Source organism: Nipponia nippon, unplaced genomic scaffold (assembly GCF_047370975.1).
Source record: "Nipponia nippon isolate SJK-2023a ecotype South Korea unplaced genomic scaffold, ASM4737097v1 scaffold_25, whole genome shotgun sequence".
Taxonomy (NCBI): Eukaryota; Metazoa; Chordata; class Aves; order Pelecaniformes; family Threskiornithidae; genus Nipponia; species Nipponia nippon.
This window is the reverse complement of record NW_028262342.1, coordinates 4,937,369-4,957,096: the sequence shown is the minus strand read 5'-3', so window position 1 is coordinate 4,957,096 and position 19,728 is coordinate 4,937,369. Positions and strand designations below refer to the sequence as shown.

General features: G+C 45.4%; 2 protein-coding genes across 7 annotated transcripts in view; one reads left to right on the top strand and one right to left on the bottom strand.

Annotated features, from left to right (window-relative positions):
* Positions 1–6,497, top strand: part of RASSF5 (Ras association domain family member 5) — a 35,288-nt gene extending 28,791 nt beyond the window's left edge. Inside the window, exons 4-6 of one of the 2 annotated variants that reach the window (XM_087762098.1) lie at positions 1,107–1,404; positions 1,790–1,905; positions 3,154–6,497. In XM_087762098.1, the coding sequence (XP_087618224.1) occupies positions 1,107–1,404; positions 1,790–1,905; positions 3,154–3,306 (567 nt within the window). In that variant the 3' untranslated portion in view covers positions 3,307–6,497. The remainder of the gene's footprint in view (positions 1–1,106; positions 1,405–1,789; positions 1,906–3,153) is intronic. The other variant, XM_009465575.2, reaches the window with a different exon arrangement.
* A 412-nt stretch (positions 6,498–6,909) lies between these two features.
* Positions 6,910–19,715, bottom strand: EIF2D (eukaryotic translation initiation factor 2D). 5 transcript variants are annotated; one of them, XM_087761979.1, is made up of 16 exons: positions 17,343–17,401; positions 16,746–16,868; positions 15,927–16,093; positions 15,720–15,782; positions 15,090–15,180; positions 14,302–14,409; positions 13,365–13,654; positions 13,045–13,162; positions 12,565–12,610; positions 11,777–11,880; positions 9,692–9,850; positions 8,875–8,964; positions 8,675–8,770; positions 7,599–7,719; positions 7,281–7,455; positions 6,910–7,175 (listed from the first exon to the last, which is right to left on the bottom strand). In XM_087761979.1, the coding sequence occupies exons 5-16, from the start codon at positions 15,173–15,175 to the stop codon at positions 7,105–7,107; spliced, it is 1,464 nt and encodes a 487-aa protein (XP_087618105.1). In that variant the 5' UTR covers positions 15,176–15,180; positions 15,720–15,782; positions 15,927–16,093; positions 16,746–16,868; positions 17,343–17,401; the 3' UTR covers positions 6,910–7,104. The 5 variants fall into 5 exon arrangements, with proteins under 5 accessions (XP_087618105.1, XP_087618103.1, XP_087618104.1 ...); XM_087761977.1 differs by lacking the exons at positions 15,720–15,782; positions 15,927–16,093; positions 16,746–16,868 and adding exons at positions 18,111–18,301; positions 19,236–19,715 and having other exon boundaries at positions 17,343–17,426; XM_087761978.1 differs by lacking the exons at positions 15,720–15,782; positions 15,927–16,093; positions 16,746–16,868 and adding exons at positions 18,111–18,301; positions 18,935–19,182 and having other exon boundaries at positions 17,343–17,426.
* Between the last annotated feature and the right edge of the window lie 13 nt (positions 19,716–19,728).

Here is a 19,728-nt window from a genome sequence, read left to right as displayed (position 1 = left end):
GAACCACAGTGGATGCCTTATATTTTGAAGCTTTGATTGCAAACTTGCTTATCACCACCTGTAAGTAAAGCCTTGATGATATGTGGTGAGAAGACAAGGAGATCGCCTCTTTTACAAACCGGAGTACTGCAAAGGTACAAACTTCACAGGATCTTACGCAGAGGGGGGGAAAAGCTTCTTAAAGAGTGAGATAATTAAATTGTAGAACTTGGAGAACAGCAGCTGTGTAACTCCCTGGTGCTTGCTAACATCTGAAAATAAACCTGAAATTTATTTAAAATGGTAGATCTTACAACAATTTGCTTTGTGAAGGCTGCACAGTAATTTCTGCCGGAATGTCTCGCCCATTGATTTTTATCAGCCCTTGACTTATAGGAGTCATTTGGGACCCAAGCGTTTAGTCTTGGGTTACTTTTCTTGAAGCTTACTGAAAATACAATCTTGAGACTTGATACAGCCCTGGGACTCGACTGGGCTCAGCCGCTGGTGGTGGCCCCTCGGTGGGACCACAGGCCAGTGCTCCCGGCCCCTGTGGTGGATCCCTTGGCTTGCTCCTGGCTGGCACCCACTGCGTGGAGCCAGGCATTTCTCTTGATTTTTGCATTTTGGCAGAGCTGAGGGTAGGGTGAGGGACCCATTGTGAGACAGGCCGATCTTGAATGATGATTTATTACACGGAGATGCGAGAATCCCATAAGCAGGTAATAAAACGTGGGGAATACGGTTGGGAGATCCTGCTGAACATGAGGGGTAGAGACCTTCCCAGAGGCTTCAAATCCTCACTTAAGTGCAACTACAAATTACATGTCGCGGTTTCCATAGCTGACTTGTAGCAGCGTTGGTTTTAAACACGACAAGATCGCGCGGAAGGGATGAGTCATTACTGAGTGGAAGGAACAGGAGAAAATCAGTAGGGACGAACCCAAAATTACAGGTTACTTTTTACATGATTAATAAGAAACCCTCAAACTCCTAGCCGTACCAAGGGGTGGAAAGTCCTGCAGTCACCCTGCAGGCTGCAGCACTGTAGACCAGAAAGCCCCTCGTAGCGGGGGGAAGGACTGGAAAGGCTCCCTGGAGCCTGACCCCCCTCTCCTTTGCTTTAGAACGACGATGGGACATACACGGGTTTCATTAAAGTGCATTTGAAACTCTGCCGCCCGGTGACGGTGCCGGCGGGGATCCGGCCGCAGTCCATCTACGATGCCCTCAAGGAGGTGAACCTGGCCGATATGACGGACAAGAGAACCTCGTTCTACTTGCCGCTGGATGCCATCAAGCAGCTCCACATCAGCAGCACGACCACGGTGAGCGAGGTGATCCAGGGGCTCCTGAAGAAATTCATGGTGGTGGATAATCCTCAGAAGTTTGCACTTTTCAAGGAGATGCGGAAGGATGGGCAAGGTGAGTTGGTGCCCTCGGACCCGCCAGCTTTCCTGCGGCTGATCAGTTTGGCTTACAATTTTGTGTTGCAGAAACATACCCAAAGTATTCATCTAGCACTTGGTGGTGTGTCAGGCAGGCGATGTCTAAATTTCAGGTGAATAAATGGCCTGACCTCCACAAGAGGTGATGCAGCTTAAGTTAACGGGGAATTACTAGTTTTCAGAAAGGGGCTGAAGTCACCTACGCGAACAGAGATTGTTATGGATCTCTGGTAGAGACTCAGCTACTTCCACCACAATCCTGCACAGCATGAACCACTTCTACGTGCTCCAGTTGACCTCCTGAGCTTTCCTCTGCCCTGGCAGCCGTGGGCTGACTGCAGATGTCTGCTCTCCCCTTGCAGTGCTCTTCCAGAAGCTCCCTCTCACCGAGTACCCCCTGTACCTCCGGCTGCTGGCGGGCCCCGACACAGATGTGCTCAGTTTTGTGCTGAAGGAAAACGAAACGGGGGAAGTTGAGGTATGTTGGTGACTCTTTCCCTTGGTTTTTACGTGAACGGTAACAGCGTTGCGGAGCACGTGGCAGCGTTGCAGAGCTGGGAGATGTGTGGGAGAGGTGGCACGGGCTGAAGCGGTGCCATGTAAGCAAGGCTGCTTCCCTCCGATGGGACCAGGTTTACCATATGAAGTGTGATGCGAGCTTTTCTCCAAAGTTGTCAGCTCAATGGGCTGCTTGTACTTTGCTTTTCAAAAAAAAAAAAAAAAAAAAAAAGGATCATTTATTGCTCCTCAAGTGTGTTGATTTTTAAAAAATTTAAACTTGAGCTGTGAAAATGCTGAGGCCGGTTTTGATGGCCAAACCATAATCTGTTTACAGAACCAAGCAACGCCATCCCAGAGTTAATCCTCAATAATTAGATTAGCTAAACACTGTTGTAAGTAATCCACTAATTTAAGTAGAAGCCAGGGAGACTCAGGTAATAAAGTCGCAGTCAGTTTTTGGTCGCAATCTTGTTCCCCACCACGATGAAGGCAAAGGTTGGGGGCCGCCGCATCCAGCGGGATTCTGCCTCCCGTGCCGGGAGCGGCTCCGTGCCGCGGGGTGGTTCAGGACGTGCCGTGCCGTGCCGTGCCGCCGGAGGAGCTGGACTGCGGTTGGTGAGGACGCCGCAGGAATGCCGGCTTCCCGCAGCAGTGCTGAGCAGACGTAAAGCAATATTTATTAAGTGATCGCAGTCGTCAGCCTGTGGCCTGCCGGTTCCTCGCTGCCAGCCCGACGCTGTTGTAGGTGACAGCCGGAGCAGCCAGCCTGCTGGCACCCCGTGCCAAGAGCTTTGCTGAAGCTCCAACAGTTTTGATAGCTTTGCAGTAAAATAAAGAGAACTGGCTCCTGCTGGGACCTCGCTCCCCCTTCGTAACGAGAAGTGCGGCTGAATGCTATATGTCAAAACATTTCCATATATATTTCAGTTCCTTAGGGAGCCTTGTCACCTCTTGCAGTGGGAGCTTCAATTCACCTGAGTAAAGATAATTTCTATTAAATCTGCCATCTCAGGGGCTGAGGACTGGGATGATCCTTTATGCTGTAGCCCGTTATCCCATCTCTCTCACAACATGATGCTGTGAGATTAAGCTACCTGGAGATCAGATACATGTTTAAATGTCTTTTATTGTTCCTCTTCACAGATTCAGGGGGAAAAAAACCCCACAACAGCAATAAGGTGAGTGGTGTGTGCTTACTTTCCCTCTGTTTCTGCTGTTTCTGCAGTGGGACGCATTCTCCATCCCAGAGCTACAGAACTTCTTGATGATACTGGACAAAGAAGAAAAGGACAAAATCCAGCAAGTGCAAAGGAAGTACGAGAAGTTTAAACAGAGACTGCAGCAGACCTTGAAAGAGGCCAGAGGCAAGCCTGGATAACCCCTCAGGGGGCACTGGGCATCAGACTAAGCTAGATATTATTTTTAAAATGAAAAGACACTTCTCAGGACACCTTATATTGGTCACTCTCCCTCTTCATCCTTCCATTAAGGACCGGCTCACAGCACCCATAAAATGAACATACAGCATTTTCTTCTTCTGAAACCTCTTATCCCAGGACCAGGGTCAGTCAAAGAATGGGAAGCCTCTTTTAAAACTGCAGCCGTCAGCACACGAAACACAGCCGCTGGTTCGCTTTTCAGCCGTGCCATCAGATGGAGAAGCTTCGTGGAAAATGCTCCGCGTCAAACCCAACAGGAACATCTACTGGCTAATGTTTGAGCAGGGGAACACTTGCTGTTCACACTCCTCCCAGCAGCTTGCTCGTTCTTGTTCGGAGGTGCTGCGGCTCGCTGCGTGTGCCCACGTGGCCGAGTCCTCGTTTCGTAAGTAGAGCGCAGGAAGCAGCAGATAAAGCGGAGGAGGTGGTTGCACCAAACCACGTGGGTGTTGCAGCTGCAGCCAGTGCCAGACGGCCTTGTTCAGGGCTAAGATGGCCAGGGAAATGTCAAGTTATGACACCGAGGCAGCTGCGACACCCAAACAGTCTGTTAGTAAGTGTTACTGAAACCTGGTAATATTAATTCCAGGAAAAGTCATCCATTTTGATTCTAATTAACTTCCAGTTTTGGAAACAGATGTGAATTAAAGCAAACACCCCTGACGCTTAGTTAAGCTACCCAGTGTTTTACCAGTTTTCTACTCGTTAGGGACCTATGTTTTAACAAATTCTGCTTGAAAAGTGTAAAGATGATGGTTGGGGCATGGGCCGATGGTTTGATACTGAATGTTTAGCAATACATAGCCAACAAAGCTCAAAACCCCCTTTCACAAATCAAACCGCTTTTGAGCTACGAACAGGTCTGGCACCGCGGGAGAGCACTCCGAGCGGGGCTGGGGGGTGGAGGTAGCGCCAGGAGCACAGGCTGCCCCTGTGGTCGCCTTAGCAGCAGGAAGGGTAAGGGAACCGTTGGCCTCGGATGCTTCCCTCCCACCCCCCTCCCACGCCGTGCTTCCTCCCGCAAACCCTCCTTGCACTGCTCTCCCACCGCTCCTGTCCGTGACGTGCCATCCTCTCCCTCCCTGTGCCACTCCGTACGGGTCGTGGTCTCCTTCCCTCCCCACTCGCAATCGGTGCTCTGCCTGCGTGCCCAGGAAGGTTACCAGGTTTTGCTCTCTATGTGGAGCTAGGAGAGGAGAGTAAATCTCTCTCTCCCTCTCTCAGGGCTCCCAGGGTCTCTGATGCACGCTCTGCGCATCCTTCAAACAAAATCCTTGAGCTGGAGCGTCAGTTACTGCCATAACTCTAACCAGCGACCCTGATCTTGCTGAGGCCACGCAGCGATGGCTGAAGGGCAAGGAAGGCTCCAGGGATGCCCAGCTGAGAGAGGATGGTCCCCATGTTTACTCTCGGTGCTTCGTACTGAGCACGCTGCACACAGCCAGGTTCGGTCTTCCCTCTGTTTACACAGGACAGCGCAACAAAGCGTAAGGAGAAAACGGAACATTAACGGTAGCCGGATTCAGCCAGAGCATGTGGAAGGGTTTCATATTGACTTGATGAACGAGCGTCCCTTTGAGCTCGCTGCAGACTGCTGCGACCCCACCTGCACCAAGCGGGAAGGGAGGCAGCAGGTCACTGGGTAACAGTTACCACAGAGACAATGCCGAAGAGTCCAAAATTTACCTCAGTGCCTTTTTTTTTTTTCCTTAAGCATGAAAACTTTGCATTTGGGCTAAGGAGCAAGTTGGAAGGGGCTTTTGTCAAGAGGCCTTGTCAGTCCTGTCCCCATTTACCTAAAGTACTGTTGTGAGGAGGCGGCGTCTGTCTGTAGAGGGACAAGGACCCGTCTTGTTTCTTTCTTGAAGGTGACTGCGTGGGATTCCCCCCCCGATTTATACTTGAGTATGTTTATAAACCGTAAGAGTGACTGCATCACTTAAAGCCCCTCGGTTTGTAGCAACGCCACTTTCTGCAAGCTTAGTTCCAGCTCATGTTTTAGTCGGTAGTGTAAAGGGTTTGCTGCCAGGGCTGTGGGCTCTGGCAGGCGGTGTGGGACGGGCCTCCCAGCTGTACTGTACTCTACACCCAATGACCTTTAACAACATGGCAGCAGCCCAAATAGAGCAGCAGTTTTCATGCTCTGGGGCTGTTTGTTCATTTACAAGAATACTTATTACTTCACTATGCACTTGTGAAGTAATTTAAATAACATTTATCTAGTGCTTTGAGTCTTGAAAGCACTGTATAAATACTTCTGTTCAGGCAAGAGAAAGAACACTGTAAAAGCTGCCATTGGTTCTGAGTAAAATCCAGATGCTTGTTTTTAAATCCCTTATTTTTCTGGTTAAAAGTTGTAAAGATTTCTTTTTTTGTTGGTGGTGTTTTCTACTAGCGTTTTGGTGACTGTCTCCCTCCCCCCTCCTGGAACCCAGCATGTCTTTGACATTTTGTAGAAGGCATGGCTTCTTATGCAATTACCGTGAATGCTGCTGAAAACCTCCTGCAAAGAGGAGGGTACTTTCTTTTGGTTTTTCAAGATACGGGGCATTTGAGGAATTGGTAGGCCTTGAAACTCAAATTCTTAACCGTCAGTTGAGCTGTGTCTAGGATAGAAGTACTGGCCCCTTCCTTAAGCGCAAAATACTGTCGGCAGTGCCTTTGGTTAGTATGTTGTGTTGCCTAGGTCATGTGAATTTATTTTTCCAAGTCTATTGTAAAACATGTAAAGTGTATAGAATGGAGTAGTAGAGCTTCTATGGAAAAGTGAAATGCATTTTTGCAATGCTGTAATTTATTTTTACTACTCCCTAGTAACTCTATGGCATTTTTAAAAAGTGTCTCACTTCAGCTTTTCTGAAGGGTCTGAAACGACTTGTTCATATGCAGTGTAAAATACAATAATAAAACCATCACTAGTAAAAGAAATCTCTTCAACTTCTTTTTCTGGCGCCTTCCTATGGAACTTTCATTTATTAAGTCTAAAGGGAAAATGCAGGAATCCTTCCTAGAAGTGAATTTAAATCTTAGCCCTACTGTAAAGTGTTGAAGCTTCAGTTAAGTGGTACAGTACCTCTACCCCTGTGAAACCTGACCAAAGTGTTTCATTCATCGTCTCTTAATATCTTAGCTGGATTTGACAGAACTGCTACCCATGTCTGCCTGTGGTAAATTACAGTTAATGTCATATACTAAAATGTATTTATATATAAAAATAATATAAAGCATAAAAATCTGGCTACTGGAGTTCATTCTCAGTGCTGAAATGTCTGATATCAATTCCTGGAAATGTTTAAAAGGATAAAATCTGAAACCAACTGGGTTTTACTTCTGACATACGCAATCTACGGCACAACATGCTGGCCCGCTCCAGGACAGTGTGTTCCACTGTACTCTGCTTACATTTCAGTGAAGGTTCTATTACCACGCCTTTGCTAAAAAATGCAAAGCAAGAATGGTCAACTAGCCAAAAGCCACTGTAGCTAGAAAACGAGCGCACCATTAGGAACTTCTAGAAAAACAGATGGAAAAGGCTAATGCTATGGGGTTTATTCAGCTTTTTATTTTTATGAAAAACAAACAGCTGGAGCAATATTATTATTTGGGTGAATCCTAGACCTTGTAAACATCCAGGACTCATTTTTGAATGAACAGGGCCTGTACATTATCCTTGATTTCTTGGCAGAACACTTCTATAAATAATGAGATCTGAGTAATTCTTACAGTAGATTTTTGTCTTACTTCTTCCGGCCAAGCTTTGGAGCCTTCTCAAGGCCTTGGATGTATTTCCGAGGTAGCTGGTATTCTTCTGCAACATAACCAAGAGTCCACTTCAGGTAAGTATTCAGAGCTCAAGAATTAAAATCTGTATCTTGCTGTAACCAGTCCTGGACCAGTTCCGGAATAGACTTACCTAGCAGCATCTTGGCCAGATGATGGATTTGGTTGCCTTGGATCTGGACCTGAACTCTGTCTTTTGTTCCTGGTACTGGGGTGATGGTGGCACTGGCTTGTACTTTTTGTTGCAGAATGTTGGCCACGCACTGCGGGTCTAGACCATACAGCTCAAGGTTCTTGATAATTGTCACCTACAGGTTTTAATAAGTATTGAAAACATCACTGCTGTAGGTATTAGCAAGTCACATCCCGTTCATCCCAGAAAAACGAGCTGCCAAAGCTGCTCAGAATCTGGGCTTCTGCTCCCACCTGATAATTTTAGTTCTCTTTTTACCTTCTTATTTGATGATCTCTGTGCTATGGTTATGTCGATGGGCTCAATGTTTCCTTTCCTCACAATAGGTTCTTGTCCAAAAAACGTCACCTGGTGTAAGGGCTGTAGTCGTTCAAGGCACCTGAACAAAGTTTAAGTATCCAGTTAGCCTGTGCAGTACAGCAAGGCTGATGTTAACTGTGCTTTTCCACTGCAGCCTCTCAGAGGTTTTTGAGACTACGTGAAAGCCAAGATTCTATGTGTGAGAAGAAGTTGTACCTTAAGACAATACTGCATGACGATCTCATGCAAAGATTTGCATACTAGCTATTATTTGAAGAAAGGGACTGACTTAAAATGAAAGCTAGTCTACTGATTTGCAAAAATTATAGCTTAGATTGGTACTGGTAAAATTGGTTCTTGTAGAGCAAAACCTTCTTTAATTTTGCCTTTAAGCTATTATTCAGTTGTATTGTTCACAGATTGGTGAAGCAACTTCAGTTTAAAATTCAGCATAAACTGTGTTACTGTCCCAAGAGCAAACGTGGCTTCAGAAATAAAGGAAGCTGCTGGAGGTGCCTCAGAAGCATTGTGTGATGAAGCAGCTCAAGGCAAGTAAGACACTGGGGACATTTAAGCAAAGTTTTTCAGTATATGGAAACAATGGTCTGGTGTCAGATACTCAGGCATCTTGGATCTAAAAGGTGGGTTTAGGTTATAAATGCAGAAGTTGTGCTGCACATAACGAGCAGGATGACTGCCATTGCCTAAAAAGGGCACGTTCAGCTACCTATTGCGAAGGACGGCTTTATAAATACGTACACACAGATTATACACAGAACCAGGCACTGTTTAGGAAGCTTTCCCTGGTAAGTGGTTAGCAGGTAAACAAAATAACCCAACAACAACAATTAATGCTAGATGCTTGTTAATTGGTGAAGAACGAGAGATTCTTCAAGTGAAGGTCTCTAGATGTATTTTTTTTTTTTTTTGTGTTACCAGTAGGAAGTTACAACTTGGGTAGCTCCAATAACAGGTGGCTTTGAGTTGCATGCAATAAATCTGTGTAATACTAAATACACTGGGAAAAGAGTTACCTGCTCAAGAGGTCATCCCATTTAAGGTTTGAGATTTCATCTTGTTCCGATTTATCTAACAGGCAGTCGCACAGAATGGCATTCACCTTTACAAAGCTACAAAACAAAAACACGCCTTAGAAGCAAACAAGTTCACTTTTTTCCTCTACCTTCAGCATCTCCTGTGGAAGCAGTGTAGGACAACTTCCACGTCTACTTACTTTTTGTTTGTTTCATCAACCAACTCGTTAGTCTTCACATAGTTAATGATGATGTTTCTCACCTCACTGCTTGAGAGGATGCTGCCTTTTCTAAAGAGAAATAAAACTTTTTAACTTACTACTTTAAGTAGTTAGGTGTTGGGTTCTGTCACTAAGACAGAAGACAGCAACTACCCTGACTACATGTGACAGCAACAGCTCAATACTGAAATATGTCTGCTAGGGAGTGATTTCTTGCTGCACCTTAGCTGCTGTATACCAGATAAAAGGCTCACAGCAGTAATTACAGACTCTAAAACCCTCAGTTTCGGGAGCCTAGTTTGGGAGAATGACCCCAATGGCACCCTAACTGCAGGGGGCTGTGGATAACTTGTACGAAAGTGCTCAGCTGAAGAAAGGCTGCCACTGAGTGCTATCTAAACTACATCAAAACAGACAAGATTAGGGCACAAGGAGGCAAGTGAGTTCTTTAAATTACCTGGTCATCTTCTTTTCAGTAAACCATACTGTGGGTGGGCAGAATATGCCTTATCCAATGGCAAATTAAGACAATCCAAGTAAAATGTATCAGTTTTGACACTTGAGCTATCGCCTCCTTAGCTGTGGGAGAAGTGATGTGAGTACTTGCTGAACGCACTTGTCACAGCCTCTTATCTTTCTTCCCTTTGTGAAGCAATGAATATATTCTTGATTCCCATCACCTTTCCTGACAGCATCGCAGGGCCCTCCCCATGAGGGCTAACAGAATGGTAGCAGCATAGGTTTAGTTAGTCTCTTACGTCACGTAACAGTGGTTTTGTACTTTTCTAGTGCTTACCTGTGTCCAGATTCCTGAAAGAGTGGGATCATTTTTGTTGAGACCCCGTAAAGCGGAATGATTTCAGGAGCGTGGTACACTTGTTCTCTGTCTTCACTCTTGCTGTCTTGGGCAGCAGAGCCTGAAGAAAATCCTTCGGGTACTGCAAACGCTTTAACGCTGAAACGAGAATTATTTGGTGTGAGTGAAAGGGATTGAAACGTATCACTCCCATTTCACTGAGAAACTAAAACCTAGCAGAGTCATGCACTACGCTCTCTGGTCTGTTGTACAATATGTGGGTTCCTCCAAATGCATTCCATTGCAGTGGGGGCCTGTGTCTGTGGGCTAAAGGACAGGATGAAAGAAGTATTTTGGAGCATTAGCTGCCATTGCTAAATTTGTCCTTGTACACGCTTCAAAGATACGCATAAATAAGCACCTTAACTCAGGTGATAGTAAACACTTTTCACTCCGAGTAAAGCCCTATATGTTGGGGAAAAAGGAAGTCTCTCCAGCTATTCTAAGCATATTTGACTCTCGTAATTAGAGACAACTGCCATAATTCAAAGGATGTAGCCTCATTCCATAGAATCGCTAGAATTAAATAAAAAAAAAAAAACACCAACCCAACAACTGCACACTCCACAAATGTACAGACATTTAAAAGCCAAAATGATTCTTTAGTGGTCACTGATAAAAGACAGTTCTGGAAGAGGGTTAAGAACTGTATCAGTGCAGGAGCTGGAGTCTCATTTCATTGACCAGAGCTGCAGATTCTATGCTTAAAGGTAAGAGAATTGATAACTGAGTTTGAGTATGCCTGTCTCCTAATGATAAGGCCAAGTATAATGACAGAAAAGTTAATGCAAGAAGTCAAAGTAATTCTGTTTCTTTCCAAGCGCAGAAGAGAAGATACGCTTGTATCTACGGAAATATTCTCCATGCCATTAGTTGCCAAGGAGATGTTATCTAACAGGAAGCCTCAGGCCCGCTGGGAAATTCCGAGAGAGAGCTAATGTGCCGATATGCAGAAGGAACGAGTAGGATGTTCTTTAAGTGAGGTAACTAATAATCTTTAGAAAGATAATGGAAACACTGATAGAGGAATCGAGTAATAAGTAACTGAAAGGGTAAGCGTATTTGTGCAAATCAATATGTGTAATGCAAAAGACAGCAATTTTTTTTTTCTTTTTTTTTTAATTATAACTTTGGCTTCTGATTTTGCAAAGTGCTTGATTTGATCCTTTACGACATTCTGAGACTGTAGTTTCATGAGCATTTATTCAGTGCAGTGTCATCTTTTTATTGGAGTTGTTGTTTAGACAGGTCTAAGTTCACTTCAAGGCTGAACGACAAGTTGTCCCAGCACACAGATGGAATGGAGAGGGGGAGACCTAGTTAAACTGGAAGGGCATAAAACAGACATACCATTATAGTCACTGATAAATAGATCTAAAACTGCCTGATGGGTTTCAAACCTTCTTGCCTCCCTTCCCCCAACAACAACAAAGAAACCCACACAAACTATCAAGACACTGTCAAAGGAATGTGCTTTTTAGTGACTGCTAACAGGCTTGATACTGTAACAACTCTTTTATTAGCATCCAAACTGGAAGCCAGAAATTTGTCATTGTAACACTGCAACAAATTGCAAAGAATTGAATCGTCCTTAACATTTTCAAAGCTGTTTCTCTGGAAAATTTGTACACCCACTACAAGGATAAAGAGCCATGCGCAACTTTCAGATCATTGAACATTCCTTTCTGATCTTCAGTTCTATGGATGAATGCACAACTAACAAGAAATGAAAGGTGGAAATCACGACACTGGTAGACTTTCAGCCTGCGCAGTGCCACTGAGTAAAGAAGGAGGAGTATAGTTTACCTGGAAGAACTTTACAAGAGCAGGAAACATAAGCCATGTTGTATAGAAGCAGGGCATAAAACCCCTCCACAGCATATTAAGATTAGGCAATTAGGGCTGCTACAGCTATTCAGAACAGGCATTCAAGCAGAGTATAGCTAATAGAGCTGGAAGTAGCAGATTCCGCTCCCTTCTTTCAGAGACTACCAACTCTTTTAAAGACCGCAACATTCTACATACTCTGGATGTTTCCAGTCCACTTCCACGATGCTTTCCACGCCTTTGTTCAGCTCCTTCACTTGTAAGATCTTCTGGTGCTGCATACATTGCAGGAATTTAGAGAACTGAAGGAAGCAACAATCAGAAATGTGGAGTCAAGCATTTTAAATTCCTGTTCATGTGTTTCTGACTGCCCCAAAAAGTTACTTACCAAAAAAAAAAAACCCACACGCCACACCTTTGCTTCTCTAAACACAGCAATTGTTAAGGAGCAGTGAGTGCCTCTGTCTGGCAACAGAGTAAGCAAGTCTTCCTTTGGTAGGTCTGCCACGTTTGCTCTGTGACCTTCTTAGCCAAATCACAGCACATCTCACGTGGACTACTGTGAGATCTTTGGCGACGCACTTTGGTTTTGCTTGTCATCTACACAACAGGGACAATATCGTCTCCTTTCTCTTCATTTTTGTTCGTTAACAGCTTTAGAAAAGGAATGGCCTCATCTTGCAAGTAACTGCACTGTCCAACAAGATCAGAACCCTCGACAGCTATCGCAGTATATAGTGGCAGATAGCATTAGCTGCGTTCAAAGCAGATCAATGCTCGTGCTTTCAGGACAATTACTTTTCTCCCTGGATCCCACAGGAGCAGAGAGTTGAGAAAAACAACTTGGCTTTTAAGAACAGCTTCTAGGTTTTTTTGTTTGTCTGTTTGTTTTACTAACACCTGAACAATTTTGACTTCGAACTTTTTCTCTCCTTCTATTTCTTATTTAAATTAATCCAGAAACTGATAGAAAAAAAAAATCTCACCTTCTTATAGCTTGATTTCTTTATGTCCAGTTGTTGTCCAGCAGGGCTATAAATGGATTTTTTTAAAAGTTTTTTAGTTATAAGTCACCCTTCATTTCTTCTTAAATCTTGCTACTTATGCTAGAAGTTTCTTAACAGCGGACATACGAATCACACAGAGGAAGAATTACTTCGAACAAGCTAATAAATAGAACACGATGAGTGTCCTGCGGGTAGGCAAACAGCCATTTAAGTGACTAAGCAATCTTGAAACAAATGTCAGCCAACTCAACTTAGCCACCAAGCACATATCCTGGTCAGGACAATCCTTACATCCAAGTATTTGATGTAAGAAGTGAGCATAAGCTTAGATAACCTTAGATAAGGACTGAATTCTACTTTTGCCTCAAAAACTTCATCCTAAATATCACACTTGATCTCCACAGTTTTCAAGCCAAAAACCCTGCATGCAAATCCAAAGACAATCTTCTTACCACATACCAGCATGAGAACATATGGCTGCGTAGAAATGTGCTGGTGAGCAGAGGGAGATCTGACTTCTTTACTTTGCATTTTAAGGCATGAAAAAAGCACTGATTAAATAATGCATCCATTTGCTCTGCAGGGAAAAAAAAAAGGACAAGTAAGCTGTGAGCAGTCTGTCTTTCCGAGCACAGCACTCAGTTCTTTCAGACCACAGGGAACTGTCTCTACCCCATTCTCGCAGTGAGCTGTCCAGAATGCACAGTAATCTAGATCGTGGGTATGGGCTCCAGCAAACCAAAGGGGCACAGTTTGCTTTCATTTCTATGCAAAAATACCTTGTGGAGTCCTACTGTCTTCAGCTTCCTGCTGAACCTCTGCATTGGCATCTCCAGCTGTTTCTGCAGCTCTGTTCTCATTGAGTTCCTCCTTTCCCATCGGTATCACACAACTGTCTCGCTCCTTCAGGCTCAAATCACCAACATCCACGTGCTGCAATGGGTCAGTGGAGAAGCTGATGACAGGCTCTTTCCCCTCCATCTCTTCCTCATCTTCAGCATTCTCCTTTTCAGCAGAATCTGTTACCAAGGGAGCTAAGGTAGGAGGATAAGATTTGTCACCATATTCCCTATAAAAGGAAGAAAAAGCATCACATAGCTTTCTGTTTACTGCTTTGAAACCCATAGGACAATGAACAAATGTCACTCTGATAAAAGGCACCAGCAGCTGCACGGACCTTTTTCCGCATTCTCAAAACTATAAAATTTATTTTTAACTCATCTTCCTCCATAAACTCTGTGTTCCCCCCATGAATCTTAATTTAAAACTGAGCAGACCAGTTGAATCCAAATGCATAGCAACTCATTTATTTGGTTGAGATGAGTACAGTTGACCATTTTTAAGCAAAAATGATTCAAAATTCACTTTTTATAGAACAAGAAGATTTTCTAAAATCAGAGTAACAGGGATGTTCTAGCTTCATTTGTATAATAGTTACTCTCGGGTTGAAGGAACTGAATCAAGTGAATAGTTTTATGTATCTATTTCCAATGCGTATATAATGGATAGATGTCAGGACAGACACCTGCTTCTGTCAGAAAAGGGTGGTCATCAAAAACATGCAGCTGAAACCTTAATAATGGTCATAGCTAAACTGTACCCAAATAACTCAGTATGTTGAACTGACAGATTAAGCTTACTGGGGCACAGATTTTGATTTTAGTAAACATATGAGACCTGTTACACATTTTACCAAATGCCTGGCAATGTACCCACCAGAGGTGATCCATGTAAGTATGCAACACAGCAAAGCCCTTCCCTTTCATTCCAGCAGCCAGCATCTCCGCAGTGGACATAGTGGCAACTGCAACTGCTACTGGAGCTCTGGGAAAAGAAGGGAGTATTACAGCAGGAGAGCACAAATACACTGCGCTACTTGGACAAAGACAGACTGTGCTGTTGTGATATGCTGAATTTCTTTTACGATGTCCTTGTTCTTTAAAACCTGCTTTTTTAAAAGCACCTAGGTATTTTCTGGTTATCTTTCTGGTATGTAAAGTCTTCCAAAGAATCCCAAGGATATGTGCAGGTGTGATACTGAAGTGAAGGCTGTGCCAGTGACACATTCTTCTCTTTAATAAAGCACAAGAAGCATATGCACTGCCAAAGGAGACTGGCAGTGGCGGGGGGGGGGGGAAACCAACAGCTCTAGCGCTGCTCCCTCACCCTGAATTTCCTCATAGACAAAAAGACAGCTGTGTAGAATGCAATCTTTTGTTAAAAAAATTATTCTGTTTCAAAACAAATCTACCAGTTGTGCCCCCACAGGCCCAAAAGAAGCAATTTGCAAAGCCGTCCACCTGAGCTCAAACATATCCTAACCCAGAAACTTAAGTGGATTTTTTTTCCTGCTGTATTTTCCATTGTTTAGGTCCAGAGTGCATCAAATGCATGAGAACAATTCTGCTCTTATTTCCTCAAAACCCCCAGAGTCTTCCTGTAAAAAATAGCTTCATTTCGTTTTTAGTTTCTAAGAAAAGATATGAATGAAGAATCCCCCGTACCTGTTTCCCAAGAGAGTGACAGCACAGAGCGTGCCCCGCTCTACTTGAGGAAAGCCAGAAGATGGCACTACAACTCCTGGCAGCATCAGATCTGAAGAAAAGAATAAAGCACATCCATTTCTCAATGAAAGACTCACCCACTACCTCCTCCACCCCCATCCCTCCTGTTACTCAGCAAAAACACAAGCCTGTTAATAGCTGAGCATGTGCCACAAAAAACATGATTCTCTGTTTCTCCTAGTAAGGCAGCACTTCTTGCTCCCACCCTGTGGAGTAAGGGATCCAATTCACAAGGGTGCTGGGCACATCCCAAAAATTGCAGAAGAGCTAAGCATGCTCAGCCCCTCGCCCTGTCAGGCCTGAAGGGAGTACTGTTTGTAACAGAAAGGTATGAGCTCCCAGCCTAGAGAGCAAGACTCTTCATTAATGGCATGGAAAGAGAAAGGAACAAGGAGACGTGTCTGGAACTACCGATTTGCTCTTCCCTGTCCCAAGGGGACATTATCCCAGCAGCTCTCTCCCTGAAGAGAGAATTGCCTAAAATTTGCCACTGCTGACCCAACCTTCCTGATCTGACACAAGAGCTGCGCTCAGCTGTGAGCTCTCCTCAGCATGAGGAAGCAGCCTTACCATCTCCTTGCTAATCTGGGCAGAGACTACCCCTTGTTGTGTCCTTCCTTCTGCTTTCCGTACCTGGGATGAACAGAGTGGTATGTGAGTAAAGAAGTTTTCCATGCCACATGTATGGCATGATGTCATCACCAAATTATCTAAAGAGCATCTGCTCTCCCTCATAGCAGCTGTAATAGTCTAGAGCTTGCAGTCTCATGGACTGACCTGTGTTCCACGGTTTGGTTTTGAAGGCATCTCACTTTTTTCTCAGCATCATAGATTTAATGTGTATGCTGAAGAAGCCAACAATATTTTTTCCTCCCATTCACTGTGACAACTACTTTCAGCAAATCTAGAATGAACTCTGCAATTGCAACAAAGGCTCCACATCTCTGAGGACAGAAATCACATAAAGACCTTAACGTGACAAGGTAAGTAGCACATGTATGTAAGTAGCACGTGTATATTACGTCAATAACCAGGGCAGACGGTAGACACTTGAATTCACAGAACAGATATCACAAACAGCACTACCCTGCTTCTCCTCTTTGTAACTGAATGCTCCCTAAACCTGCTCCCTCCCTCCACGTCTGCAGCACTGGATAGTCTCAAGCCTTTCCTCTTCTTTCTGAGATGTGGCTCTACCTCTCCCTCTGCCTTTGTTGGCCATTGTCTCAGTGGCCCCTTCTTATCTTTGGATCGTACCCAGAGGTAGCCTGGTTGCCATGGGAGATGAATGACCTGCAGCCCTCTTTCATCAACGTCCTTCCCCCATTAGCAAGACTTTTTTTTCCCAGAAACTAGGTCACTACAAGTCAGTAGCAAGGCTTGCTCAGATGTCTATCACAGCTACACATTCGAGTGCTTTATTCCCCCAAAAGCAAACAAAGCAAACGGGGACTTGGGTTCTACATTAGATATTGCGTAATGGAAAAAAGACGTCTCTTCCTACACGTACACTTCCATTTACAGACTGAAGCCGCAGTGGCTGCAATTTAATCTTTTTCTGGTTGAGCAGTTCTGCAATTTAAAGTTTATAAAGACCTGATTCTCCTGAGTCTGAACTGCATCCAAAGCAGGTTCCAGAAAATAGACTCCTTTCTTGTTACTCTTGATCCATAATTAGGTGGTAGAGCCAGTAATCCAGGAATTCAAATCCAACCTCACCTGCACAATCAACAATTTACTTGACAGCGATTCCAACTGTAGGTTCCAATATAAAGTCACTTATCCATAGGATAAACTAGTTCACCTCTGAATTGACAGGAAGCAGGGTGGCAGCAAAGGAACTCAGCTGCTCAAGGAAAGTTATAAAAACACCAGACCAATGAAACAGGCAGTTCTGTGTCCCAACTCAGAGCTGCTGATCACCCTGAGAAGATAAAATCTGAGACTCCCACATGGAAGGGTTACTGCATTTAAACAGCTTAACCTACTTTGTTTCATTCACAAACTTTTTCACAGCTAATTTATTTTCCTTTTTAGGATATCACCATGACTCACTTTGTGAGTACTTATTCTTTATACTTTTTTATTTTTTGTTTCAGGTACATTTCAGGCCACTGGGAAAGATAACATCAAAAAAGTCCTGAAGGCAACTCCTCCGTGCCGTGCAATGTGACAAAGTTGTAGTCCTCTTACCTGCTCCTCCTGCTAGTTTCTGTAGCACGGGGGGCCATGTTGAAAAAGCAGGGAGAAGATCTGGATAGACCCACAGCATGTACACTGTCCCAAAACAGAAACAAATTTAAAGATGCATCATTAAAAACTTCTCTAGCTGTTGCTTCTTCCCATCTTTAAGACTAAGCAGTACAATACTAACCACAACTGTTACTCGGTAATCAAGAAATCCGAAGTCAGAACAATCCCACAATAATTAGTAGATGTGATGGAGAAAAATAAACTGCTAGTTAATTCAAGCTCCTGTGAATTGTTATAAAGGATACAGATAAATGTTTGCATTATTTTCCTTAAATCAAGGACACTGAGCTAAAATGCTACTCCAATAGGGAAGAATTGCTGGGTATGGGAAAAATAAAAGCATAGAATATCAGAGCAACTCATAGCCTAATTCCAGGGCTGCCTGGAAGTGGCCATCATGCTTCTTGGAATTACACCTTGCAGTGGACGAAAGAGAGAAAAGGGGCTAAGATGCTAAACTATGACTTAAAAGACTTGTTTCCTGGTTTCTAACCCCTCAGCACCTCAGTCTCCTTTTTTGCAGAAGGAATCCAGAAATGCCACTGATTTCACAAAGATATCGGCAGAATAAATGCATTCAAGATTAAGAAGTGTACCGATACTACAGTTATAGGATAAGTACTTAAGACAGACACAAGGAAATCTTTTGGGGAAAGGCTGGCACCCAGTAAGTAAAGAGGGAGGATTATTCTAGTCCACTCCCCATACCTGTGGGATACAGAGCTTTCTCAATTTCAAACAGTATTGGGTTCCTGTTATTCACGTAAACAGTGACGGCCTCCCCTTTGTGAGAGTATATTTTGATGACATTAAGCTCTTCCTTGTTTGGAATAAACTCAGTCAATTGTTCAGCACTAAGGTTAGGAAAAGCTGCTGCAACATCAGTTCGTAGTTTTCTCCTGTAATGATAAAATTACAAATGTGTTACAAAGCTGTCTAGACCATCCTTCAAAATCATTCCTAGATCGGTAGTTACTATTTTGTTGGCTGTTCATGAGATTCCCACTTTTTCACAGAAGATAATTTGAAGCATTCGTGTCCAGGTTTACAAATGAGATAGTGGCATGCTGGAAGAATACTGGGAGATAGGCCAAGTATGCTTGGCTGCTCGTACTCTTCCTTAAACAGGGGCTTACAGCTCCTGTTGCTGCCTTTGCCTCTGTTTCGCACTGGGATTTCATCACTGCTCTGAGCTCCTGAGCACAAATCTGGGAGCGTCAGCCGTGCTCAGCCCAGCCTGTGGCGTACGGACTCCTGCAGCTCCGGCACGGAGGAGCGGGGCTGCAGCCAGATTTCCCTCTCCCCCCAGTTTTAACCGATGTTTACGACATGGTGACCGGCACAAGGTGGGCTCGTCGTTCACAGACGTGTCAAGTGAATTTAAAAGACCGGCAAGTCAGTCTAGCATCCCTACACAAGAACAGAACAGTAACATCAGCTAGGCCTCGATATAATGATTCATTTAAGTCTAGTTTAATTGTGGCAGCACCTTCAAGCGAAAAGCGCGTTTCGTAATCAGACCGGTTGCTCACGTTTATCGCAAATCCAAGGCGCGGGCAGCCACCGCTCCCTGCCTGCCCCGAGGCCCCGTCGCTGCGGGGAGGCCGCCGCTCGCCCCGCCGCTGCCCCCGCCGCCTCCTGCTCGGCACCGAGACCGACGCCGAACCGCGGCGACCTCCGGCCACAGCCGCGGGGACGCGGCGGGCCGGGCCCAGCGCGGGAGGCGGGATTGAGCCGCTCCCCTCAGCGGAGCGCGGCCTCCCGCCTCCGGGCCTCCGCCCTCGGCGCGGCGGGGGGCTCCGGCCCCGGCACCGGCCCCGGCCCGGCACTCACCGATCGGACCCCTTGATGGCGGTGTTGGATCTCACCCGGAACGCCCTGGAGAACATGGCGGGCCCGCGCCCCGGCCGGCGCCGCGCTCCCCTCAGGCCGCGGCAGCCGCCATGGCGCCGTCCCGCGGTACAAAACCGTCCGGGTGGAAACCGCCTCCCCGCGGCCTCGCTCCGCCCGCCCGCTCCACTCCCCCCGCGGGGCGAGGGCCGGGGGTCCCCCGCGCCGTGCGCCTCCGCCTCCTCCGCAGGCGATGGCCGTGAGACCTCGGAGGCGCTGCGGGTTTTGCCCTAACGGAGCCTTTTCCTCTTCCCCAACGCTTGGGCTTTGTTCTCTGAGGGGTCTCCTGGGGCGGGAGAGGGAGGAGAAACGGGGCCGTGACACCCGAACGGCGTGGGTACGGATTTAAAAGCGCAGCGGCGCTCCGTGAGGGGGGGAGGCTCTCCCCGCTGCCGGCCGCCCCCCAGCCCGCGGAGGCCTGCGGGCGGCGAGCCCC